The sequence below is a fragment of the Epinephelus fuscoguttatus genome, linkage group LG14, assembly GCF_011397635.1.
Source record: "Epinephelus fuscoguttatus linkage group LG14, E.fuscoguttatus.final_Chr_v1".
In the NCBI taxonomy this organism is placed as follows: Eukaryota; Metazoa; Chordata; class Actinopteri; order Perciformes; family Serranidae; genus Epinephelus; species Epinephelus fuscoguttatus.
The window spans coordinates 24,267,429-24,295,098 of NC_064765.1; the positions used below are offsets into that span (position 1 = coordinate 24,267,429).

A 27,670-nucleotide genomic window follows, 5' to 3' on the forward strand; every position below is an offset into this window, starting at 1 on the left:
ACTCTTGAAAATAGATAAATAATGTCGGTAAGCCGCAGAGTTTAACTGAAGGGAATTCTGAGGGGTCTTATAAAGAGGCTTCACGGCTGTTTGGTGTAGAGAAAGAGACATCTGCTTCCCAATCACGCATGTGGTCTTCGGGGAGTTCATTACTTTTAGGGTTTACTGAGCCATCGGCTTGGGAACGGATAAATAGCTGTTGATGTGTCATTAGAAATTAGCCTGCTGCGATGAAGACGACTGAAGTGGGAAGGCCTTGCGGTCATGTCAAGGTCTCAGAGAGTTTAGTAGTCTAACCAGACAGCAGGGATTGATTTACAAGGCCATTTACTGACAATGTTAAACTAACCTGATGGGGACTAACAGGGTCAATTCCAGTAAGAGCATCAGGGCACAAGAAGACACCACATGTCCTTGACCTCTCGCACCACTGGTTGAGTGAGAAGCAGTGTATGTAAAATGTTCATTATCAGTCTGCTTCATGTCTTTAAGTGTGAAGACAGAAAGAAAGAATAACAGATCTGACTTCTGACCTGTCAAAGTCCGTGGTTGAGGGAAATAAATTGGCTGACATGGAGCACGCAAGGAAGTGCTAGAAAATCTGTTGCCTCATTAAAAGCAAGAATCAATTCCTGTCAACAAAAGCCTTTCACCACACGACCACAAACCTGCTGTTCCTCTATCATAGGCCGTAATAAGCACATCATATTTCAGCAACAGGCATGCGATCTGAAGTGACATGTTATTTTCTCCTTGCTCTTTTTTTCCTGGATCGCGATCAATGTTTTTTTTTTCTGGGTTTTTTAGGAAATCACATGAACTAAATGATGAGGAACGTGCACGCCATGTGACGTGCTTATTATTTACTTTCCATCCATCCATTTTTGCACCATACATTGTACATAGATGACTAACTGGAAAACAACCAGCTTTTATTGGACCATAAATGTGGTCGCTAACAATTGTAAATAATTACAATGATTCAGTGTGGGCTAAAGTTTGGCAGCACATTGTCTCCTCTCAAACCCCCTGCTGGTTTCTGCAGTCTGCACTTAGCGCTGCTTCTTCCTTCCTTGTGTCTGTTGCTCAGTGGGAGACAACATTGCACAGACTACAGCATGAGCAGGTCACAGGTTAGAAACTCGCTGGTGTGGGGCCTTTTCCACAATGATACTTTTACAATTTTAAGGCTGTGTGTGAGTGGCAGTTAGCAGTGGGTAGGCACACCAAAAGCATGTGAGTGAGAGGTGTGATCTCTGTATTCTTGTGTGTCCTCCTTTTGCCAGGCACCACTGCGCAGTGGGGTATCGACATCAGAGAAAAGTTCAACAAATCTTTGGTTAGTTGTACAGACATGCTACTGACGCACGACTACTTCTGTTCTTTCTACAAGAACTCTCAGCTCCTTGCGGCTAACTTGTTGTGACACATCTTGACCAAATGTAAGCTGGTTTTTGGTCTCTTATTTGGGTAAAAATGCCATTTTCCCTGCAGAGTTTCCATGAGAGATTTACATAAATTATCTCATAATATTGCAAGGACTCCGGATAAAAAACATCTGCCAAATAACATGCTGTACATCAACTCCTGTGTGGTGTTAACGAATCGTTGATTTTGTATGTGTAGACATGATTCCACTCTTGCACTAACAGACAGCTTGACAACTACAAACACAGACACATGCAGATCTGCGCTGGTTGTCTGCCAATGCTCATCAGAGGCAGCACGTTGTTATAAGGAATTAATACCAGCATTGTGGTGAGAGTCATGGCGTGAGCAACAGTCCTCTGAGAAAAGCGCCTTCTCTCACTCTGCATGTGCCCAAGCCACAAGCATCCTTGAGTTACATAACAGTCCTTTTGTGTAGGTGTAGACTTCCATGTGTCTCTCTGCCTCAAGTCCCTGCGGCCACACAGATGGACAATGAAAAAGGGGTTCCAATATCCTGATAGGATTAGCCAAGGGAGAATCTGTCATCTTCATAGACTGATAGAGGGGAGACTTGATCTGTCTAAGTGCATTTCCAGGTTTTTTAAAATTGAAAAATGTGCTCTGAAGAAAATGAGGCCTGGTGTTTGCCAGACTCATGCTGTCTGGATTATTTAGGCAGCGATGGAGGGACCTACATCTACCTGTCGATGACAAGTTGAACTAAAACTAGAGACTGTCTTATGACTTAAAATCAAATGTCAGCCAGGGGTGGAAAGTGGAAAGGGGGCCCTTCCGTACTTCCTCTCTTGGACCACACCAACTGTCAAACTTGACCTTTAGTTTTGATCTCAGCTACACACCTGTAAAGTGACTGCAGCTTGCACGGTTGTGACATTATTGCATCGACAGAATCTGTCCACAGATAGACATAAAACGCCCGGGAGAATACTCAAAAAAGCTTCTGTGGTAGTTCACGCTTCAAAGGGTGTCACCAGAACCACATTTTGCCGTGACACACACACTCACGAGGCGAAAACAATACCAGCCGTCACAGCATTGGTTAAAACTTAAGTTACACTTTTCACAAACTGGCTCAACGAATGTGACAAGCAGGGAGTCCACACAAAAGATTTAAAGCAAAACAAGCATAATCTATAAAAACAATGATGCCAGGTGGATGTCTGCTGCAGGGAGGGAGAGACAAAGTGAACACATGAGGCAGCTTTTATAGCCTGGGATCCCAGGTGAGCCTAATCAAGGCAACGACCCTCTCATGTCAGCCAACTGCCTGATGAGGCTGGCTGGAACATTTTTCAAGACAGTGGGAGAGGCATCACACACTACAGCGATTAACTACAGCAATGGTTTTGGAGGAAAGACCGATCCAGAAATCCATGAAAAAAGCAGAATTTATTCAAAGGTATGTTACATTATATACATTTACATCAGATGATCATTAGTGGATAAAAGACAGTGGAATTTTCTGAAATTAAAGGATTCACTTAGCATTTGAAAAGCTGAATGACCAGATATGAAAACTTTTATCATCAGTGCATAATTGGTGTCACGCTGTGTAAAGATGTGCTTGTTTTAAAGGAGCCTTTTACAATATTCAGAGCATTTATATGGCAGCAAACAACTATTATGTAAAGATATAGCGGAGTGATGGTGTTCTGAGCACACACTGAAGTCATGCCACCTCCATGTTTGTTGTAATTCAAGCTCCTGGAAGTGTAGCACCCACCCTCCTGTTAACACTGTTACCACTGTCAGCACTGTTAGCTGCTAGCTTAAGGCTAAAAGCTACGTGCAAACAACCGTCATAGATACACTCTGAATATCATATAAATCTCCTTTAAGTTCAAAGTGCATTTCCTGAGCAGACAGTTTTGTTTGAGCACGGCAGTCTTCAGAACCAGGCAGAGAAGCCGTGCTCTTCCTTCACCACCCATATGCTGTCGATCACCTTCCCATACTGGAACACACAGAAAAGCCTTTGTTATGACTCGAGGCAACACTCTTTGACCTTTAAATGTATCCTTTCATTTGCTGTGCTTGTGTGCATGTCCTCCTTCAATGTGTGCTCACCTGGTCGTCGGAGACCTGCTCCAAGTAAAGGTGGGTGGCGTTGGCCACTTGCATGCGTGTGTAGCCGTAGTCTGTGCTGCGGAAAGCGCTCCACTCTTTGGGATTTGGATTGAACCTGTCTGTCCTCTCTCGGCAGCCCTGCAGGGGAATCAGCAGTGATTAAACTCAATCTGTTGGTGATGAGCCACATGCCTCGCTCCAGCTCTGTCCACAAAGCCCTGTGTGACATTTACAACTGTGGCTGTGCCTCGGTGTGAGTCTGGCTGCGTTTTGATATGCAGATGACTAATCCCTCTGCGGTTGGATGACGAAGCATGCCCTGCACCGCTCACCACCACATCAGAAAACACTTAACCAGAGGAACAGCTGGTACTAAACTCATGTGGCAGACCAACTGCTGCACAGGAATGACTGTGAACAATGCATAACATTGTTTTTGTTGATGCCCCTGTCAATTCATGCGTCGACCTGTGCGGGGAAATGTTAACTGTAATGTAAAAGGACTTACAGCAGAGCCTGTGATGATGTGAACTGGAGCTTTAGGGTTCACATAAGGTTGCTCTTTGCTGCCATTGTGCACCTAAAGAGAAAAACAAGTCTGTTTCACTTATCCAAAACAAATACTTCAGACATAAGAATGTGGTTAGTTAAAAATGTGAGCTGACCTTGTCACCGTAGACAGGCCACAGCCTCTCGTATGTGTGCTCATGTGCCCACAGCTCCACATCCACTCCTGTGAAAGATATTTTTAAGAGATATATATAAATAAATAACTACCAGAACAGCTCATTTAAAAACATTCTGCTGTGTAATCTAATCTTTCTCAGATCCTCTGCCCATTTAATTTTGAGATTTTTCAGCAATCAACAAAAGCTTAAACTCAAAGCAACCAAAACGTTCAAAAAAAAATCCACCACAACTTATATAATTAAATGCAACAAACAAAAGTCGAAGAAATGTCATACAGGAAAGACATTTGCAAATGTGCTGTTGGGATGTCAGCCAGACCAAAGGCCTGCTTTTTTAATAAAGGATGTTTGGACTGCTTTCCTCTCTGCAACTGTTGGGACATTAGTCTGTCTGAGCGTGCAAATTTGTGATCTTAAACACCCATTAGCAGCACACAGCTGGTTGTCGAATAGAGACCATACCATAGCGGTAAAATAGATCCTCTAGACCCGGGGCTGGCGGTGTGGTGTCATTCAGTCCCAGTCGGACCTGACATATAACACAGAGGAAGAATGTCAGCATGAACTGGCGTTAGTGTCTGAAACACTACCTGCTACCTGAAACACTACCTGGTGGAGCCCCATCACGCACATGCCTGCCTCGCTCCAAACGGTGCCAAGAGCTGAGGGAAGTTAGTCTGAGTGGAAACTATTCGGTCCAAATTACAGTGATTATGACGGCATATCGTACTCAGTGTGCTTATGGGCTGCCATGTGGACTGGCCAGCCTGCAACACATGTGACACGTCTGCTACCAGGGGTAATTAGGTGTTTTGGCAATGCAGCAGAAAACGAATCCTACAAATACCTTCATGATGATGAAATAAAACCTTTAACAATATAGATGTGCTTCTCTCTTAATAACACACTGTAAAATAAACTATAAGTGCTTTCAGCGCAATTAACAAAATGATTTAAGGTAATGATATAATTTCATCTGCTCAGCCAAATCAAATAAAATGTTGGGTACACAGTCGTATTAAGAAGAAATTTATAATTATGCTTTCCTGATAAAATGTCTGCCACCAGGAATGCAGCTCAGTAATTACAACAGCAGTTATCACACGTTACGCAGCCAGACTTTAAAGCTTCTTTCGACTTCCTGTTATATAAGCATCTGTTTCATAATGATGCTTGATTTTTTTTACACCAATACCCTCTGTGGCAGAAAAACAGTGGGTGACTGTGTACATTAGTTAAAGGTGTATACATTAATGGATAGGATTCTGTGGTTCACACACGTGGGAGTCGAACATAGTGCAGTCGTCCTGGTCGTCGTCGGAGCAGTACATTGGTCTGTGTCCCATGGTGATGATCCATGGACGCACTGCTCGGTTCTCTGGCTTGTTTGCCTCCTAGTTTAGGAGATGGAAGAGGTGAGGACATGTAAATGTAAATGTGTGTCACGCTGAGGATGGAGGAGAATTTTATTTTGGAACAGAGTGAAAAATATGTAGATTTTAATGGAGAAAAAAAGAGAATGGACTGACTACTGCAGCTAGAATGGAAAAAAGAGAGTAGAGAGCAGTACGAGACATATGATCTAAGAAAAAACCATACTCCTCTGCCTGCTCTACTGCCTTGTAGTGCTTCTAATGGCCTTACCACACGTGAACGAAAACTACCAATCAGAGCTGACGAGTCTCCAACACAGCTGTCAGTCAGGTCAGTCACTGCTCGTGAACAGTGGTAAAACTGTCAAACTAGATAGCACTGATCAAATATGAATCCTATTTCTTGCTTCAGATGTTTTAAGAAACATATTTTGGTCAGTCCCTTCAGGATTTCACTGTATCTGGGTTGTTGTGACCTAAAATGTTTTTAAAAAATTGGGATGAATGTTGCAACGTTTGTAGACCTTTTTTGCAATTTAAGTGTGGGGTAAATTGAAAACTTCAAAAATAGTTGCAAGTTCTGAGCATTTTTATGACCATTCAGTGTTTCCGTCAGATTTAGAGTCCATTTATGATGGTGAGGGGGCGAGGCAGCAACAGCTAATCACGGCTGATCAGCTATTAATGCCATTTGACGCAGCGCTGCAGGACCATCCCCATTAGAGGCACCTCTCCTGCTCTCTCTGCCTGGTTAGCACGAGCTAAAGAAAGCACAATAAGATCTTGACGCTACTCTTCATATTTTGCCACTTGGGCCAAGCCCCCCGCATCAGTGGTTAACATTGTTACTCTCACACAGACACTGAAATGTCTAGACTTTGTCGTTAAACCTGTTAATAATCATTGAGTAACGTAAGCTTTGTGATGCTAACAGTTAGCCCTGTTGCTGTGTGTGTGTGTGACTCAGTCCCAGCTCTGGTTCCGCAGCAGCAGTCCCATGACAGATGGATAAAGAGAAAAAGGGGTTGAGTGAATCAATCTGCTGCTTACAATCAAAATAATTTTTAATTTTAAATAGTCAAATTTAGGGTTAAGTTGCAGTGTTTGGACAGAAATGCAAGGTTGCACAGAATTCACGGGGATCGGTTGAATTAGTGTTTAATGTTGTGATTGCAACATTGTGAAATCCTGGAGGGACTGTTTAGTGTATTGTTTAGCTGTAAAATGAGAAAGCTTGTGACCTGGCTGCCATGTTGGGAACATTTGAGCTGAAAACCACCCACAGGCTGGAGCAAACTTTCCACTCTACAGCTTAGCAGTACATGAAAATGTGTTTTTGAAAACATCTGAGGTGAGAAATAGGCAATGGTGTAACAGAATCTTTATTCATATTTGATCAGCAGTGCCTAGTTTGACAGTTTAATCGCAGTTGACAAGCAGTGACTGACATGACTCACAGCTGTGTTAGAGACTCCGCTTTGATCGGTTGTTTTCAGTGAGCCACGGTAGATTCTAACGAGTGTGAAGAGGAACCTGATTTATGTTTTACACAGACTATCTGTCTAATGTGCTTCTGTGGGGATGTAGTGACAGTTTCAGCAAATATGACAAAAAGTTAATTGTTTGTGAAAATTACTAACTGTAGTTTCAAAGAGAGACATTGAGCAATTGTGGGAAGGAAAGAGAGCACTTAGCTATCATCAACATATGTGAGTGGTGTGGTCATTAACCTCCAGGTCTTTCTTCAGCCACTCATACTGCCTGAAGAGGAGCTCCTGGCCGAATTCAAGATAGAAATAAACCTCGGTGGAGAGGGAGATGATGTGAGCTGACCCCAGGTTCCAGCTGCGGACACACATCATTAAAATGATACACAGCTTTGACCCAGTAGAGAAAGCGTGCTGAAAGTCAGCGGATAAGCAAGAACAGGCCTCACTTAGAGCGCCAGATAAGTGTGAAAAATCCAGGCAAGGTTTTGTCTCTGACATTTTGCTTCTGAATGCAGTGCCAGATCCACTTTGGTGAATAAACCCCTCACTGTAATATGAGCACGTATGTGTTCATCCTGCAGGGTTAATGGAAAAGCATGTGCTCTGTACATGTGTGCTGTATGTTATGAACTGAACAGTTTCCAGTAGCAGTTGTGGGATTCAGATTGCCTCTACTTGTTCCTAACCGGCTCTCAGCCAGCAGACCCAGGGACTGATCACTGGGCAGCTGGCCTGTGGTCTAACAAGGTATTATCTTACTGTCTGAGCGAAGCAGGGCCTGTAGTTGGCTATGAGTCACCTAGTTAGATGTATAGCTCCTTTGTGTAGTCCCCGTGTCCCTGAGATAGGAGACGCAAACTAAACTCAAAGAAGGGAGTGCTCCTCTGCTGCCAAGTCTCTCTGGGCTGCCTCCTACAGCTCATTAATGCTTACTGAAATACAGTAGGAGGCTTGGTAAACCTTCACATGATACTTCACATGGGGCCTGAGTTGGAGAGAAATGACTTCTGTTTCCAAGCTCCGTGTGTGCAGCCGATTTTGATTTGAAGTTGTCTTCTGCTGACCATAAATGCTTGTGGTTCTTTCACCTGCTGAAGCATGTCAAATTCCACCTTAAAGGAATAATTCAGCCCCATAATGACCATTCGTATGTCGGTTACTCATCCCGTGTTATGCTGAACTCATGAAGGAAACATTTTCTTGCATGCCTCTGGTTAATGAAAAATCCAAAAATGGAGAAAATGCACAATGAATTGAAGTAAAAGTGGATCACATTTAACAATGGCAGAACTTTATATACTCTCACACAACTTGTGCAGTGTAATCCAGGTCTCATTTGTTCAGTCCTATGCTCCCCACTTCCCAAACTTTACAATGGGCAGCTGACCTTAAACTGAAACTTATCTATGCTCTCTTTAAAGCCAGACTCCATGAACAAAAACGGTAATTTTACATTGCAGAACACGGGAGCTGCTGGTCTACCACTGAGTCATAAGTCAGTTTGTTGGTGTTTTTGTGCGACTCTGGTGTTTTAGAGGGCAAGTTTGGATTCATCGAACTAGTCAACACAATAACACAAACAAACTACCAATTAAGACAGTGGTAGACCAGCAGCTCCAGTGTTCAGCAAAGTAAAATAACTGTTTTTGTCAATACAGTCTGGCTTTGAAGCAAGCATGGCTAAGTTTCTCTGTTAGTTCAGTTTTCAGTGGGTAGGGGCCGTCTATCTGGGAAGCACTGAGCATACGACTGGATAAATAAGACTTAAGCCCCTTTTACACTGCCAGATTTTCTGCGAATGTTGGGCCGTTTTGCCGGCAAGCTGTGAGTGTTTAGAAACACAGAGCCGGATTGGCGAGTTGATCCAAGGTGCCCAATTTTCCGCCTCGTAGGGTAGACATATTGGCAGAACCCTTTTAGTTTAAATAGACTGAGGCGGTGTTGGCAGTGGATAAACAGGAAACAGCTGATAGCAGGAATTAGCGAGCAGCAAGTAGCAAGAGGGAAATGCAAACCTGACAGACACTGTAAAGATGAGCACCTGGGAAGACAAGGAATTGCGCGCCCTCCATGTCCTCACAAACCAAGAGGCCATTAACCGTCGACTTACAAGAAAATTGCTGAAGGACTGACCGGCTTCCCTTTACATCACTGTTTACGTCACACGCTGAGCTACATGTTTTGTTACTTGCTCACGCCCCCCATTGCCCCGAAAAAGGCACATTCTGTATAGACAGAAGTAGGTAGGCGGCATTTTGCTGCACTCCCCGATTTTGTTTTTATACTGCCAATGCTGAAGAAAGACTGATTGGGCTTTCCTGCAAATTTGCACAACTCCTATCTAAAAAGGGCTTTGGATATGTAACAAGTGGTAAGTGGTGTGGAAGATCAGAAACAAATGTTTTAATATAGTATAACATAGTACAGACCTCTTTTACTTCAATTTATCAAGCATGGAAGCATGCAAGAAATAATGTTTTCTTCATGACTTCACTGTAACACAAGGTGACTAACTTTGGGTGGTGAAGTATTCCCTTAACTAAAGCAACATCTGGTTGACTTAGACATTGTGTTATTCCATAAGGCCAACATATTCCTTTACCTGTACCAAAGGCTCTCAGTCTGTCCCGGCATGCTGAAGCGATTCCTGTAGTTGGAGAAGTTACTGTGAACAAACAAAAAAGAAAAAGTTAGACGGACTGATCATACAATCTAAGTTCTTTAAATGTCTAAGAAACGGCAATTAACACCACAGACCTCTGCTCTCTCTCTTATTTTGTGGTGCATGCACAATACACTTAAGATAATTCTCAGCTTTGCTATGAAATATAACGAATCAGCACTTCTTAAAATAGCTGCCTAGTTTCAGTGCGATTCTTTTGTCCTGTGTCACTTTTCAGCTTTCATTTCAACCTGGCAGAGAACTCCGGGTGGTATATCATCGGATAAAGATGACCATCAAACTGCGGTGGTGACATCTGCTTCAAACTTGAAAAAAAAAAAAAAACAAGACGTAGCTAGTTTTAGATATTCTAAGAAACCGTACACTTTGCTGTCGCCAGGATATCAGAGGCTGCCTCTCCAAATTAAAGGCTGCAGAAAAACGTGGACGAAGCCTCTGTGACCTCACCCCTATAGGTTTCTGATGAGATGTTTTGAAGCTTAGGATCATGGTCAGATAATCAAAATTTGGCCAACGTGGGGGAGCCTGGGTGGAGCCGACATGGGACGAGCAAGTTGGTGCCACTATGGCTGAGTGTACTACACCTGTCAATCAAGGAAACAGGCCTCTAAATATACCCCTCTGCAAACCGTGACATCTTCTTTAAAGAAGATTATAATTTTAGATCCAACGGCCATTAAAGGAATTACATATCAAGGCACTTCCACAGTGGTTTCAAGACTGAGATGTGGTGGTTCCTACTTGCTCCTGATGTAGTAAGATGCATGCAGTTATCTGTCACTGCTACCACAATCACCACCACTAATTTTTAGACTCTTTGCACTGCACCCGGAATCAAACACGGACCTGTGCTTTAAGACAAGAAATAATCAAAAACAATGTCTAAGAGTGCACTGGATACACATTAAACCAGTGCTCTGCACATATTACAATGGGCACACCATGCAAAAGAGGAAAAACTCTTTAATGGAAAGCTCTCCCTGACGCCAAACCGCCAGTCTCTTTTCACGGTTTTTAATTTCAGCATGAAAGCAGGAGCCAATCTTCTCAACAGGCCATTAACTAAGCGAGGTGATGGGAGTGATTGTTTTCTTATCTTACATAAGGGAGAGAAAAAAGGCAGTATTCTGGACTGCAGCCGGGTCAGGGTGGGACGGTTCAGATCCCTGCACTGACTTGGTTAGGGGTAACAAGAGACAGTGGAGTCAGAGATCAAGGGCTAGGGACAGGGACGCAAGGGGAGCATGACACTAGTCCTTTACTGATGTTGAATAAGTCTGAAACTAATGAGACACTGAGGTCAGGATTTAAGAGCTGAGGCTGGTGTGGTAATCCAGCAGAGGTTAGTTTGTGAGCTGTGATCTTTCAGCAGAAGGAGAATGCAGTTTGACGCAGAATCTCTTCATGTCCATCTAGAAAACTTAGTTTAGATGTTGAACATGTACAACAATGCATCATCTGAAATTAACAAAAAAACAGAATCCAATCACACAAGTAATGCAAGCGTGGATGTATTACTGAATGGGCCTATTGGGCACAGGCCCAGGCACCTAAAGGGTCAGGGGCCCTCCAAAATGTCACTTAAATTGACACGTATCACCAGGAAGCCACTCAAAAAGACCACAAAGACACACAAACCCATTAAAAGATGCATATCGTCTACAAATAGAAGCAAAAAAGAGGCAAAACCACAACATAGTCTGTGTGTCTTGCTTCTATGTAGGAGAGCTGCTGGGGCCTTTTGCATATCTGTGCCCAGGGGCCCACCGTTTCCCGATTCGTCCATGAATGTATGTTAAAATAGAGCTAAAGAGTGGCTTCTGCTCCTGTGAAAATCAGTTTCGATCTAAACTTCTGAGTCACGGCACTGAACCAGGACCGGCCATAAAATGGATTCATACTCCCATCTTGTGGCGAGGAAGAGTACCAGCAACCATGCAGAGGAGATCTGGGAAGGCAGTTAGTAGAAATAAACAATCAATCTTTCATTCACTGAAATAATACACACACTCTCTAGGAATTCAAACAGAGTGATATAACCGAGCATACCCCCGAGGGGAAGGATCAGTCTGTAGAAATAAAGTCAACTGCTGGCTTCAAAGTCTCTCGTCTTTGTGGCTCTGTGCTGGAAACTCTGATACAAATATGACAAAATTCTATTTGTTTCATTAATTCAGCGCTGTGGGAGTCCCATCGTAACATGTGAGTCATCCTCCGTAACCCGAAGCACGCTTGTTTCCATGCGTGTTTGCTTTTCCATTAAAAGAAGATCAAGATAAAAATCTGGTGGCTGTCAAAGTCAATGTGAACAACCTGACTCTTAAACTAACCCAACAAGACTTTCCCCCCCTTCATCAAATCTTTCCTTTCATCATCTGATGAGCTTAATCCAGGACGTTGGGGGAAAGGAAAGGAACTAGTTGGAGTCTTCAGGAAGCATGTCACTAACTCCCGTCGCAGGACATTTTTACAAAACAGTTCCCTGTCCCTGCGAGCGCCCGATGGACCATATTGTGCTCTGGGAACAAAGACAGTCTTGATTGGGGCCTTAGCATCTTCTGTGGATCCACTGTTCTCATCCTGCTGGAATGCTGACTGAAAACTTCTGTGGTCAGCCATGTTTCAATTGCCTTTTACCCATTAGGTTTTGAGGTTGGAAAGAGAGATGAACAGAGGAGCATAGTGAGAGAGAGAGCACAACAGACAGCTAGGAAGAAGAAGCAGGGGCCAGCTGCTGGCTGGGAATATCTGGATTCTTAACAACACCACAGAGCAAAACACACATTTAGGTATAGCAGAGAAAGAGACGAGCTGGATTTCTGGTTATGTAATGCACTAAGCCGTTTCTTGATATCAGGCTCCTATGTCAGGGTGCAGCGCCAAGAAAAAGAGACTACTGTTAGCAGCTCCTTAATAGAGACCAGGCAGTAGTCACATTGCACATGGCAAAGCCAGGCGAGGGGCGTCTCAGTATAGCGGTGGCAAGTAAATATTATGGTGCAGGATCAGGCACCTCTTAACGTTTCATGTGCACAAACACACGCAACTGACTCCAGCAGATGTGCTTGGAATTCAGGGAGACATTGGCTGCTAATCCTCGGGATTCAAAGCATCTGAGGCCGCTGAAGTCTTTAATCATCTCGTACCATCATCAACAAAACAACACGGAACTGAGCCTCGAAAACTGACTGAAATAATTGACTGAAAACATCTGACTAACAAGGTATTTTTGAAGCAAAAACTCTCTGTTTTCTGTCTCTCGCTGCTCAAATGGACGCGTTAGCTGAATATCTTTGGGTTCAGGAACATTGGTCGCACAAAACAAGACATATAAAGGCATCACCTTGGGCTCTGGGAGATTATGAAGGGCATTTCTGTCATTTTAGACATAACAATCGTCTGGTTCAGTTCGGTTCTGTTCAGCTTTATTGTCCCACTCGAGGAAATTAGATTTGCAGCCACGATAAGCCGAGCAATCCACAACCACGTAGCAATAACAATAACATCATACAATACAAATCAGACAATAGAAAATCTCATTAAAAAGAATTTCCCACCAAGTAATGGGTCATAAAGTGCAGAAACAACACATGATAGCTTAAAGGTATACTACACAGGATGGTCTGCTACTGTTTGTCAACACGTTCACCGGCAAAAGTGACAGTAAAAGCCAACCCGAGAATCACTATGGTTTGGCGTTTCACCTCAATATATTTGCATTTTTTCTGCGCTGTGGCTTTTGGATGTCTGCTGCTTATGGTGTGGTATCTGTTGCTACCTTTTTTATAAAGCCCTGACTTTACCTGAGTGTTGTAGGGGTCAGTCTATGGTGGGAGTGCGCGCCCATTAATGCCCCACACACAGAAAAATAAGAAGAAATAAGAAAATACATGCAGTGAGGAAAGTATCTACAGAATAATACACCACCACCACATACCTCTAGTGGGTCATAAGTGACGACTGAGAGGAATTATTTCTAAATTTATCTATTAATTGTTTTTTTTAGGAAAATCCTGTGTAGTGTACCTTTAAAGGGATAGTGCACCCAAAAATGAAAATTCCGCCATTATCTACTCACCCATATGCCGAGGGAGGCTCAGGTGAAGTTTTAGAGTCCTCACAACACTTGCGGAGATCCCAGGGGAGAGGGGGTAGCAACACATCTCCACCTAATGGAGGCTGACGGCGCCCCAGATTCAAACGTCTAAAAACACATAATTGAAACCACAAAATATCTCCATACTGCTCGTCTGTAGTGATCCAAGTGTCCTGAAGCCCCAACATAAAAAGTTGTTTGGAGAAACGTCATTTCAACTCTGTTTTTAGCCTCACTGTAGCCTGTAGCTCTAACTGCCTCTTGTGTGCACGCTTGTGTGCGAGACCAGCGAAAGCATGTGAACACACATGAATGTGGTGCTCATGTCTCACAGTCTCGCGCGAGCTACAATGAGGCTAAAAACAGAGTTCAAATGACATTTTTCCAAACAACTTTTAACTTCACCTGAGCCTCCCTCGGCATATGGGTGAGTAGATAATGGCTGAATTTTCATTTTTGTGTGCACTATCCCTTTAAGATGGATCTCAAGTACAGAGATCATTTGATGGACTTCAGCAGACTAACAGCTACTGGAAGACAGGATGCCTTGCATGTCTTTGGTCAGGATAAGTCTCCAGGAAATGAGTGCAAGTCAATGCTATGACCTCTTAAGTGATGGAAACCAGATTTGGGTACAGACTGGTTATTACTTAGTGCACGAAAAACCAAAATAAACAAATGCAAAAGCACATTCTTCTGTTTTTTTCTAGAAATGTTTCAGTGGTTTCCTTTCAAAGCTGTGACTGGTATCTCTGACCTTTGACCTGACAGGAAACGCATCTCGTGCTCAGCTAACAGAAGTCGCCCTCGTCACGCAGCTCCAATTGCTGTTAATATGACAGTTTGGCTGTAGATGCCCAGAGCGGAACAAGAGCCATGGACTCCTAGCAAATTATATTTTGTCATATTACATCAGCGAGACAGATCATAGACCAAAATTCTTAGTGGTGCATTTCGTTCCATATTAGGTTATTATACAAACCACCCTGACTGATTACTGTGCATTGTGGAGACGTAGTCAGGGACAAAGATGCAATATGAATATGTCAGACTATCAATGTACAACAAAGTTTTCACAATTGTTTAGGGGCTACAACAAAGGATTTATTTCACTGCCAGTTAATCTGCAGATTATTTTCCAAAGCAACCACTTGAACAGTCGATGGATAAAATGTGGTGAAATAGTGAAAAATATCCACCACAGCCGCCCAGATTCAAAGCTCAAATTGAGCGTTTTGTCTCACCAACAGTCCAAAACTGAAAGGCATTCAGTTTACGATCATCAAAAAGCATCAAATCCTCACATCTGAGAGGCTGAAACCAGCAGAGGAGGGTTTTTGCTTGAAAAATGCTGATTGATCCCTCATCAAAAAATGATTTTAAAACAAAATTAATTCTTACATCTGTCTCATTGGTAAATTGCTTCTGCTCTGAATCTGTTTTCACATACTTAAATTGCTGCATCACCCCGTCCTCACTGTCTTGTCATCCAATCCAGATAAATTCCCAGACAATAAAATGTGAACAACGCGTTCAGTGAAGATGAGTCAAAACGCAGACAGAGTTCCCACCACAGCAGGACATCTCTGGGAACGGGAAAACAGATAGTGAGCTGATGATTGCCAGTCAGATAAATGTTTGTTTTGGAGAGCGTTGTCTTGTTTAGATGTTGGTGGTTACTGACGCTGCTCCAGCCTTTCGAGACCAAAATAGTTCCCATCTGTTCAAATGGTACAGTGCGAAGTTTTTCGGCAGAACAGAGTGAGTTCATTATAGTGGAAAAACTGCAGCTCACCAGAAAGGTTGTTTTTTGGGGGTTCACAACCCCTCACCAAAAAAGTTGAAGCACGCACAGACACAGGCACATAGCATTTACAGTGGCCATTTCTGAATGCAATTTGTCATGAGGTGTCTGGCACGTCTGTCACGAATATGGATGTGCTGCTATTTGCGCCCATTAATCATACTTTTGCCCTCGAGCAGAATGTGGCATTAAATGTAAATAAAAAGGAAAACATTAGCTAATCAAAAGCAGAAGGCAGTCAGACGGCTTCCATGTCGACTCACTGGCTATAAATTTCTCTTAATGCTGTCATATTAGTCCATTAATGAATACATCCAAAAAGAAATTGAGAAATTAAATTCCACCTACTACGTAGCTTCGTGGTTGCCTGGACACGTCATATAGGGCACGTAAGCCGCTATGGACTGGATCTGCCTCATGAACTCGTCTCCGATCCTGGCGTTGTCCTGGAGCAGTGACATTCAGCCGTTAAACATGACAGAAAAGATTTTCCTGTCAGACAACAATGTTTCATATTTCTCTCTTCACTGATGTTCAGCCAAATTAGTTTTCAGAACTATGCGAGTCAATTTTCCAGACAGCTTCATCTCCAGCCAACCATACAAACCTCACTGGCATTTTTTTCTTACATATGCTAACGCAGCTTTTAAAAACACGCTGCGGTTCATGGCTGTACTGATGGCTTCTACCTGCCACAACCATTAATGACCTTTTTCAGACAAAATTCCCTTTTTCTGGTTTTCTATTTATAATATCAGTGAAGCCACAGGATGTACTCGCACATTCCAGTTAAAAAACACAGCTTGGGTGAATTATGGTTGTTCATTTTTGCAGTGGTCTGCTGATTGCATTTCTCCACATTTGACAAAAAAAAGAGGCATGAATAATGCAGGAAGTCATTTCAGGAAAAATGATATTAGCATCCGAGACAAGGTTATGTCCGCTAAATATTACAGATGACAGCTAGGGGAGGTTTTCAGATGAGCAAATATGTTATTGAGACTTAAGATTTGTGGTTTCAAATGGCGCTTATTTCATTCAAGAAATACTTGGGCGACATGACCCTGACTCTCGTCTTTCACCGCAGGCTTAAGGCATTTCACAGTAATGCTAATCATTAGCTGTGTGTCTCAACCACAGCTGAGAGCCTGCACTGATAATAAATCGTGGTGAGGCTTGGGACGGGGGCACTGGAGGAAGGTAAAGTGGCTTATCTCATCTGTCATTGTGGAATTAGTGAAATATCAGAGTGGCTTTAAGAATATACGCTATTGACGAAAGAAATCTGCTGTCAGTGAACTTAACTGGGCACAAGTGTGATCATGACATTGAAAAGACAGAAGAGTAAAATACCTCATCCATATCGTAGGCAAAGTCCCCTGTTAAAAAAAAAAAAAAAAAAAAAAATCTACAGATTAGAATGAATCCTTAAAGTGTTTTTAAGACTGTTGACTATTGGTGCACTGTGCCAAAATGAGTTTCCCCCAAAAAAGTTGTGTTTACTTCTTTATTATAGGGATAATGCACTTAAAGGAATAATTCAACATTGTGGGAAATGCCAAAGACCACAAATAATGGACAAGGCTACCATGACGCCATCCATTGGTTTGTGTAACCCCGTTTTAAAGCCTCAAGTTTGGCATTTTAGCTGTTGTCATCTTGGATTTTTGAAACTAGAAGTGACTGTATTTGGATGAGAGGGTGGTGCTATGGAGGAGCGAGGAGCGAGTAGATCTGACTCATAGACTGTGGTGATATCTTGCAGACAGCCTGTCAGTCAAAGCGGCCATGCCTTTATTTGTGCGGAACTTTAAGCCTTATGAAAATTTAACCGGGTGAGCTAGATAAAAAATTCAAACCCCAGTTACATTAAGGGGGAAATTAGCTACAGAGACCAAACCCGTTCTTTGTGCCAGGCTGCACACGTTTATTTTTGCTGAAAAGTCAGGCATTTTAAAATGGGGGTCTGTGGAGTCCACCAGGACTAAGTCCCAATGAGCCCAGGAATGAGTTAGCATTTTCCCATCCCTGGTTCCCTCATCTTGAGGTCATTGGGTTTTTTGAATGTGGTTTTAGTTAGATGTCTGAAATAAGGTCTGTGGTTAACACAAGCTGAAGAGACTTTCACGTTTTGTTGTCCGATATAAAATACATCAGTAAAAAGCCCACTCATAAACTCTGAAGCTTCTATGTGTCTCAAAAAGTTGGTTTCTAGTAAGTGGCTAAATGAGTCTGCAGAACATCATCACGTCGCGCCAACACAGCTTTACGGTCTTGTTGTGGTGGTGACGTTAAGTCATGCGACTGTAGTGTAGTTCGTTTATAGCCTAACGTTAGCTTTTTACTTCTGGCGATTGCATTTAGGCTTCAATAATCATACGTTTGTTTGCCACAGAGCTTATTTCTGGCAATAATACAAGATCCAATGGAAAAATCCCATAGGATTTTTGACGAGGTGCAGTGCTACCTGATGAAAAATATCACATCATCCCTGGAGCAGCAACGGAGCCAGCCTCAAGTGGCCATTCGAGGAACTGCAGTTTTTGGTACTTCCATGTTGGCTTCATTATTCAGCCCAGGAGGTTTCTGCTTGGGAAATGAGCTTAATCTCTTTTTTGCAGAGACTTAGATGAGACAGACTCTCACGTTTGTAAGCGAAATATTAAGCTAGAGCCAGTAAGCAGTATGATTAACTTAGCATGAAGTCTGGAAACAGGGGTAAACAGCTAGCCTGGCTCTGAATGAAGACAAATAGATCTGCTGACAAGCATTGCTAAAACTCACTAATTAACATATTACATCTTGTTTGTTTATTCTGTACAGAAATTGAAATGTACAAACAAAAATTTGGGGTTTTACTTGGAGTTACATGCTGGAACTTTAGAGATGCTAGACCTTTTGACAGAGCCACGCTACCTGCTTCCAGTCTTCATGCTAAGCTAAGCTAGTCATGAGAATGGCAGCAATTTTAAATTTCAATTTTATGTTAAAGCCTTAAAACCTTTAATGAGAAAAAAAATCCTCATCAAACATTTCCCACAGTGTCACACTATACCTTCCATAACTGACTAGTGGACTATGGTTAGCTTCAAACAAATAACGCGATCTTGCTTTGTGAGGCAATCAAAGATATATATTCTCTCCAACCTTGTGAAGTGGCTGTAAACATTGTTTAACTCCGTGTTGCAGTTAAAAAGACAACAAAGGAGAAGACAAATGATACTGTTCCTTTATTATTCCTTAAATCAAGATGGGCGCAAAAACTAGACAGCCAGAGATCCAATCAGATTTTTGGGTGAATACATTTTGGCACAACACAAACCCATTATCTGTTTAGATTTAACTCCCCACAAGTGATGGAACAAGCTAGTGACCACCATTCAACCCATATTGTTCAAAAGCAAAGCATACAAATGACAAATAGGTATTATTATGCTGATTACAGTAATCACCATCATGATACATTACCTCGTCATTAGGCATTTCTGTTGGAATGGCTCAGCTAGCTTACTTGATTTGATTTATGTTCCTACACTCTGTTGCAAGCTGTGCCAGGTATCCGCGGATGACTAATGTCTGAGACAACAGCCGATAAAACTTAATGCCTCTTTACAGTTTTCATTATGCGAATTATTGTAATATTTCTATCAGTGTGGAGCTTACCTATGTGCAGGATGACATCGTACATGCCAAGCTGTGTCTCTTTTTGCAGTCGAGCTAGAGACTGAGGGTTCTCGTTGCCCAGGTCACCATACAGAGCAAACCTGGGGCTAAAGCTTGTGCTGTCATTCAGAGCAGTGAAGGAAAACACATCGCTCCAGCCGTCATCGCTCCCACAGTGGTAGACTGAAAGTGCACAGTACAAGAAGAAATCTTTCACATGAGTTATGTTATTAAAGTCATATTTAACCTCCACATACCATAAGTAGCAGCAGGTTTGAGGTCTGTGAGAGTGACTCTGTGGATGTACATCTTCCTCTTCTCCTCTCCTGAGTCCACAAACAAAGTTGCATCACCTTTGGCAGTCATGTCAAAGAGCCGACCGCCCAGAAGGCCATACTCCACCTTGCTGTCTGTCTTGTTGAAGGTGGTCCAGGTCACCACCATAGAACCTGGCTCTCCTGTGAAGAAAAGCCCAATTATTTGAACCGTGATGTAGACTGATCTGACAGAACAACTGGATTCACTTACTGATGCACCTTTAAAAGCCAAGAGATGCTTGTGAAAAGGCTGACTCTGCATATGACTGATGCTTTTGATCTTGCCGCCAGCGTGATATAACCATCAGAGAGCTGAGATAAGCTGACAACTGGCCAGGTACTCATTTCATCAAGACATCAACGCATGTAATGACTACCACGTTTCACCTTCATGGGGAATGAACGAAAGAACATTTATGCTGCACAGACTCTGTGTGAACCAAGGGTAACATTATGTATGGCAGTTAAGGCAATTACCTGGCGCCTTTGACCTAAATGACTTACGGTGTGCACAGGTAGTTTCAGAGCAACAGGGCACTTCATCAGGACATGTTTCTGTTGCCGCAAATATACTTAAAGTTTTATCAAGGCCTTTCAGCCACTGAATTACCGGCATTACATGAAACACATAGGGACCTATTTAACAATCTATAGCACGTGGACTACAGCAGTGGTTCCCAACTGGTCCAGTCTTGGAGTCCAGATTTCTGCTTAGTCATTAGTTAAAGGTCCCCACACTTCAATACTTTCAGGGTCATACTAGCGTTTGGCCATATCAACAAGCTAGTTTGCTGTGTCTGTCAAGTAGTTATCCATTAGTCACTCACTCTACAGCAGGAAACAGAACTTCAAAATTAAAGCTCTATGTCGGAAATTTGCGGTACTTAAAAATAAAGTGTGTTTTTTTTTAATAAACTAACCCTTTTTATGAGCCAATTCTGGTCCATTCAGAATGAGCCCAGGACCCACATTTGGACCGTGACCCCCAAGTTGGGAACCATTGGTCTAAAATGCATGCCGCAAGTACATTTAGGGAGTGTCCAACTCTTCTTCTGCTGGTTAAACAGCACGTAGATTGGGCACAAAGCAAGGCACAAGGGGCAAAGGGGTTGTATTTAGTCTCTTAATTAATCATGGCTGTGTTTTGGGCTTTACATGAATTCAACCAGAGTGTCATCTCCCATTCCCTTTAAAAGCCAGGTGTGCCTGTACATGGCGCTCTGCTCTTTACGTAGCGAATTTGGCAAATTGGAGAAGCGAGCCGTTTTCTGCTGAGTAATGCAGTAAGAGAAGAAATGTCAATGCAGCAAATGTCGTGGGACATTTAAGCAGCAAACTACAAACTTGAGTTATTAACTTGACAATAAAAGGCGGAGAAAGACAGACCCTCAGTGGACCTGCACCAAGCTTTAGACCAGTGGTTCTCAACAGGGGTCCTTTAAGGAGTTCCAGGGAGTCCCCAGGAAAATGGGGAATCATTTCTTATTACGGTTTAACTCACCAGAGAAGTGATCCTTAGGTGAGTTAGAGTCACAAGACTATTCTGATCATAGGTTTCACTTCTTCCATGGTTATCTCCTCAAATCTGGTTGAAAACTAGAGAATTCTGGTCTCATATCTCATTTCAGATGGAGGATCCCTGAGGTAAAATCTTATCAAATGGTAAGTTTGTGACCATATGTGTTTCAATTTAGGGCACACAAAAAAGGTCAGGAACCACTGCTTCATACCATGCAGTATAGATCATTTACATGGGGCCCATAGACTTTTTAAAATATCAAGTTCACTAACAGTGAATCTGAACTTCAGTGAACTTGTTTTTGAGCTGCAGAACAATAACAAAATGTTCTGCTGCTTAAATGTACCAGAGCTTTCAGTCCATATATCATCGAGCGATTTGTACAAAGCATCTGTAAATATGCAATCCATATGATCTGGGCACTGTTTTGTATTACCAAGCGGAAAATTGTATCCCTGAATGAAAACACGTGAAGCTGGGACAGGAACATTTCAAAACACTTACCTGGATAAGAGAGGTGCACCTGCTCTGGCTGAGTCCATATGGGAGGAACACCAAGCACCAACAGGGGTGCTAGGCTTAACAAGGCACAGGCAGCACGAACAGGCTCCATTTTCACAGTGGACTGCAGGAACAGCAGCCTGGTTAAAGTAGCAACACACACACCCAGAGAATAAAACAATCTTGACACTGTAATCACATGATGTTACAAGCTTTCACGCCAAACATCACATGACAATATTGGTATAAAACCAAGTGGATCAATGTGGATCAGCTTGAAAATATCCTACCTGACCTCAGTGCCAATTCACACAGCAGTCAGTGGCAGCGACACACACACACACACACACACTGACCGTGCTTTGGTCTCTGCTGAGGACCTTTGCATTAGTCCAACCAACTGATGAAACTGCAGAACCAAAACAGCAGAGTCAGCGAGAACAGCACGGAAAGAGATGATCTGTCAGCAACAGCAGCTGATGTTGTTTTTCATTGTGCAATCAGGGAAGACAAAGTGGGCTCAAGTACAGCAGAGATTAACCTGCAAGCCACAACTTGCCTCAGATCAATAAAGTGAAAAGGCAAATAGCTGATATGCCTCACTGATCGGAGTAAAGGCACATGGCTCATGAAGGCAAAAGCAAGTTTAATTTGAGCCAAAACACTACCAGCTGTCCTCATGCATTAGTTATGGTAACTGCCTCTCCAGTTCAGCTGACTGGGATGACTTAAAACCACAAATCTGGACCACAGCTTTAACAAAGTGTTTGCTTTTGAAATCTGCACCATTAATCTCTCAATGGTCGCTAGAGGGTGCACACTGCACAGTCTGCATTATGAATAGGATGCTTTATTCTCTGTTACTGGGCGGTAATAGCAGTTGAAATCGGATGTAAGCTAGCTGGCAGTCGCCTTAAAGAATCAGAGGAAAGGTTTAACTCCACTGTCTCTGCTTAGGAATGGGAAACAAGGTGAGTAACGTTACACCATTTAGGTTGAGTAATTCCTGTCACGTTGAGTGTTGTAACGCAGTTATGACCCACTGTAAATGTTCTAAACTATTTTCTACACCCCTGATTGTAACTTTTAAACCGTGTTTAATAGCTGTTTTCGTCTATTTAGCTAACTTAGCTATAAGCGGATTCTTACACTGTTATTAACTAGCTTTATTCCGATAAGTTACGTAAAACGTTACGCACAATAAAAAGCCTTTTTATTTTATCTAACGTTATGAACAACACGGACAGTTAGAAGATACTGAATAAGGCTCTACAAAAACTCAAACACTGTCTGACCCTACTAAATTAGCTAAATGTTGATTTAGAAGCTAAAAACACTCACAACTCAACTTAGCTGTTTGGCCCCAGAGCACTTCCTGGTGCGTCACGGCACACAAGCGCGACAATGCCCACGTGGATTGTGGGAAATTGTGTTTTAATATGTTTAGGTTGATATCTGTAACACTGGAGGCCAAAACTTTTTTTGAACAGCTTAAGACGTAACAAAAGGAAATATTATATATTAAAAAGCCTTAATTGTAGTGGCTAAATCATTAAATGAACCAACATGTTTTTGTTTAATGTGTTCAATGCCCTCCATGAGTAATAGGGAATCACTGGCATTATGAAATTAACTGAAATGTCTAGCTATGGGGTAGTTTTTCGTTGTAATTCCTCAGGCATCTTATTGTACGGTCTATGTAGAAAAAGTCAGACATTAAATAACAAAAGTCTTGCAATCAATGAAATCATTTAGTTCATAAGTTCTGTTTGTGTTAACATCTACAAAATGTTTAGTTTTCATAACATTGTCACAGTGAGGGCAATGCATACATTTAAAAGTGCCAATAGGTTTGGATAAGCACATGCTTTTTTTGTCTGCTGGAAGATGTGAATGCATACATCTCAGAAAAGTATCACTCTCAATAATGGCCCAATTATGTTTCAACGATACATTTAATTTGTGCTGTATGTGGTGACGAACAATGGACAAGACTGATGTGATGAATGCTGTGAATAACAGATTTATAAACCATGTTTTTATCTTGTTGTGTCGACCTGATCACAGTGGCATCTTCCTGTGTGTATTTGAATGTATTAATAAGGTCTAACCATGTGTTATGACTGATTAAAAAGGGTTCTCGCTCTCTCTCCAGGTCTAATGGACTCCAACAGTGAAGACGGAGAGTACCAAAATCTTGGGCAAGGTGCAGCCCAGTACAGAGTCACCTACCCTTATCGGAAAAACTCTAAAGATGTGAGTTGGATGATACATTCAGGGTTGGGTCAGATGACTTTGAAATGTAGTCAGTCACTGAAAACAAATTACATGGCACATTTTGTAATAAATAATGTAATCCATTGAATTACAAAAAAGGTAATCTAACCAGGATGCCTTTGGGTAATTTCAAAATCAAACATTGAAAGTGTTGCACCTTATTCTGAAAATAATGGGCACAAACACAAAAACTGAGTCCACAAATAGTCTATTTACTCTTTAAACATCTCAAAACATTTTAAATGTATTTTTTAATATATTTACATTGTCTTATTTTTAAGACTGAATCAAAAAATATAATCAAGTAATCCTTGACAATGTAGCTATAAATACACAATGTTTCAGATGTAATCTAGGTGGATTTTAGTTATTTATTTAGTGAACTTATCTCAATTAAATGTAATCCATTAATACCCAACCCTGCTTATTATCATACACTTGAAACAACTGGTGCACCAGGTGAGAGTGGACTCAAACACACGACTCTGGAGACAGTTCAGGTAAACACATCCAATAGGGATGAGGCAGAGGCCGAGTCAACAGTAAATCCAAAAAAAACAAGAATAGGACACAGGGAAACAAAAGGCTGGAACGCTGGACACACAAGAAGCTAAGACGAACTGGCACTGAAAGAAAACAAGGCACACAGATAATCAGACACAGGTGAAGTCATCAAAAGGGAGGGAAAACACACAGGGGCAGGAAGTGAACTGAAGCGAGAGGAGATGTGAGTGTCAAAGTAAAACAGGAAACAACATGAATGAATGAAATAATAAATATAACCTTAGAAACTTGAGCTGTGACAACACTAAGGTGTTTATGTGTGCTGTACCTCTTATAACTTATATGCAAAATGTATTTTCACATGCAGGTGGACTATGATAGAAACGAGGAGTTCAACAAAAAGAGGTGGGTCATTGCATGCGTTGTGGTCACGTTACAGCTAGTGCATCATGTGATTTGGTTTTCAACAGATTGTTTGAACTTTCCGCCCTGCTCAGGTACCCGGTGAGCCGCTCCGGCAACAACCCAGGCAGAGTGAAGCGGGTGGTGTCATGTAAGAGGAAGACCCATCATCTGACGGTGACTCGGAGGAAGCAGCTCGGGCCTGGGAAGACTTACGATGCTGCAAACAAGGAGAATGAGATAAACTGCATGCAGGATGTGCAGCAGGAGATATTTGACATGGACCCCTGGGAGTTCCCTCTAAATGTCAATAATAACCACAAGACTGGCAAAACTGGTTCTGAACAAGCCGACTACAGTGCACTCACAGAGGTGAGAAATACTGCCACAGTTCAGACTATAGTGTGTGTGCTTTTGAATGAATAACTGTGGTACTAATATGCAGATAAAACAATCTGAACCTAACAATGTTTTTCAGCTCTCAAGGGATCACAGCACAATGACTAACGTGCTGTTTGGAAGACACCTGAGACTCAAAGTATCTTTAACACTGTGGCAGAGAAATGTCGGAGAGCTGTTGACTTATTTTTTGAGGTATGTAGTGTGTAGATTTTCTGTCTCATGAATGTGACGCAGTAGTTTTTCTGGAATTTCAACAGTAGTGTTACTTCACTGTGTTTGTACAGAATCCAAGACATTGGTGTGTTTGTTGATTTTCTCCCACTCATAAGCAAAAGGTGAGTGTCTAGAATATTTCAAAAATCTGATCAACATTGCCTACAAGAGGAGTAAGTGTTATTTAAATCTATTTTTCTCTGCAGCATCGATGAGAATTCCCCCAGAATCAACATTGGCTGTTGTGTTGACCTCTTTCCTTTGGTTAAGAAAGTCCTCACAAAGCCATATGAAGAGTGAGTATTACTGCTGTAATTAAGTTTTTTTTTGCAGCACAGTTGAATCATTACAGACAGACAATGTGTTGCAGGATAATTACAAAAATACAAATAAATTAGAATTGTCTTTTCTTCTCACAGGTATCTAATAGTTGGTTTAAAGTGGATCAATTCAGTTTTGAAAAAATGGTGGGAGGAACTACGAACAAGTGGCTATAGTGGATCAACAGAAAGTCCGATGGATAAGTGAGTCTTGCTGCATTTTATGAGCTGTGAGATGCGTGAAAGCAGCCCAGTTTGATCTCCAGTGGGCCAGACCAGTATAACCGATGATGAACCTCTACACTGTTCCCTTTCTGTCACTGATATAATGAAGCAATAAACTTTTAAATTAAAAATAAATTCACATAAAATATTTTACTTTTTTTTTTTTTTTAAAAAAGGTAACAAACACTTAATATTACAAGAACGTATGCATAAAAAATTACTAAGTTTGAGACTTAACACAAAATTTAACCAACAAAAAGTGCTGTCTCGTAAGACTGACAGGCAAGCGTAATGAAGCTCCAGTAACACCACAGATACTTCCATAATCCAGCCGGTGTGACGGCAGGGATGGATGGCCTGGAAGCAATGGGTGTGTTTACACTCAGTCGATGGCCAATCGATCAGAACACTCTTACCTGGAGGGGTTCAATTTTATAATTCTTGCTCGTCCTTAAGTCTGGCTACTTAATGTAGACATACGGAGTTAAATGTATTGGAGAAATTACTTAAGTTAAAAGTTGAATGTATAGGGTAAATAAAAAACTGTCACAGTAAGTTGTTTTTATCAGAACTGTATTCTGGTCGGGGTAGAAACGCCTCTGAAGCAGCATTTTACTTGAAGTAGGCGACTCACTGTTAAATTTGTGACTGAAACCTGGCACCTCTTAGCCTTCATAAGAGCATCAATATGGTGTCATCCAGTGGGCCAGATTGGACTCCATGGTGGTCTGGTTGTGACCCACGGGCTGTATATTTGACACCCCTGCTTTAATGGGATAAAACCTGCATATATCCAAGCAACATTACATTGTCAAAGCTGCAAAACACTGAGGACAGGGTAAACAAAAAGACATAATGCTAATTAATTAAAAGCTGTAATCAGCCACACAGCCTTTTAAATAGATACATACAGTAATGGGATCTAAACCACCCATTCTGCCCCACTTGAAAACTTCAGTTTCATGCAGATAAGAATACAGAATACAGCCATTGTGGTAAAATGTTTATTCAACTTCTTTACAGAAATTTCCAGGCCTTTAATCAGCAGTTATTGGAGTTATGGTATCAGGAACCTTCACTGAAGTCTGTGCCAGGGACTGCTGGAGACATGGCAAAGGTCAGAGCTGCATGTATGAATAATGTATGGAAAACGTCACTGAATTTTATTATACAAAAAAAGGTACACTTACATCATCATCTTTTCCCCTCAGGTCATTGACTCCTTTCTATCTCAACTTTCCTGATGGCAACAGAGACACAGATAACGGATCTTTCTCTGGTAGCAGCTTTAGTAAAATCACTACATAGGAGCTGGTGTTTCCATAGAGAAGTGCCTTGTAGCATGTACTGTCCCCGTCCTGAGAGGACGTCTGTAGAGCACTTTGTATTTATTGGCTGTTCAGATGAACTTGAGCAGCTGAAATACTGAGAGTGTGCAATATAAATGTAATCGTCTGGTAAATTTTACATGATTTTCTTGTCGTTGACCAAGTAGGATGTTAATTATGATCAGTGGGAGTTTTATCATTGTGCAGTTTCATTTATGTTGCTGAAACTGAGAATGAATGTAAGAATTTTGTTTTATTGACTTGTGTGTCTGTTCTCTTCAATTGCACAAATGATGATGAATAAAGTTTGTACGTTACATGTTGTGGATTGTGTCGAAATCAGTA

The 27,670-nt window shown here is 41.8% G+C and overlaps 2 protein-coding genes across 4 annotated transcripts; one reads left to right on the plus strand and one right to left on the minus strand.

Moving 5' to 3' along the window:
- Positions 1-2,822: 2,822 nt before the first annotated feature.
- Positions 2,823-23,059, minus strand: acp7 (acid phosphatase 7, tartrate resistant (putative)). Of its 3 annotated transcripts, none has more exons than XM_049595392.1 (15): positions 22,996-23,019; positions 22,011-22,063; positions 21,658-21,794; positions 19,575-19,775; positions 19,318-19,500; positions 17,008-17,033; positions 16,003-16,100; positions 9,674-9,736; positions 7,312-7,426; positions 5,489-5,602; positions 4,671-4,737; positions 4,185-4,252; positions 4,028-4,099; positions 3,520-3,657; positions 2,823-3,406 (listed from the first exon to the last, which is right to left on the minus strand). In XM_049595392.1, exons 2-15 carry the CDS (start codon positions 22,040-22,042, stop codon positions 3,341-3,343), a joined length of 1,380 nt encoding a protein of 459 aa, XP_049451349.1. In that variant the 5' UTR covers positions 22,043-22,063; positions 22,996-23,019; the 3' UTR covers positions 2,823-3,340. The 3 variants fall into 3 exon arrangements, with proteins under 3 accessions (XP_049451349.1, XP_049451350.1, XP_049451352.1); XM_049595393.1 differs by having other exon boundaries at positions 21,945-22,063; positions 22,996-23,017; XM_049595395.1 differs by lacking the exon at positions 22,011-22,063 and having other exon boundaries at positions 22,996-23,059.
- LOC125900422 (KATNB1-like protein 1) lies at positions 22,488-27,642 on the plus strand. The gene is made up of 10 exons (XM_049595396.1): positions 22,488-22,625; positions 23,810-23,910; positions 24,803-24,840; positions 24,933-25,209; positions 25,316-25,431; positions 25,524-25,574; positions 25,659-25,748; positions 25,872-25,976; positions 27,021-27,114; positions 27,209-27,642. Exons 2-10 carry the CDS (start codon positions 23,815-23,817, stop codon positions 27,239-27,241), a joined length of 900 nt encoding a protein of 299 aa, XP_049451353.1. The 5' UTR covers positions 22,488-22,625; positions 23,810-23,814; the 3' UTR covers positions 27,242-27,642.
- Positions 27,643-27,670: the final 28 nt, after the last annotated feature.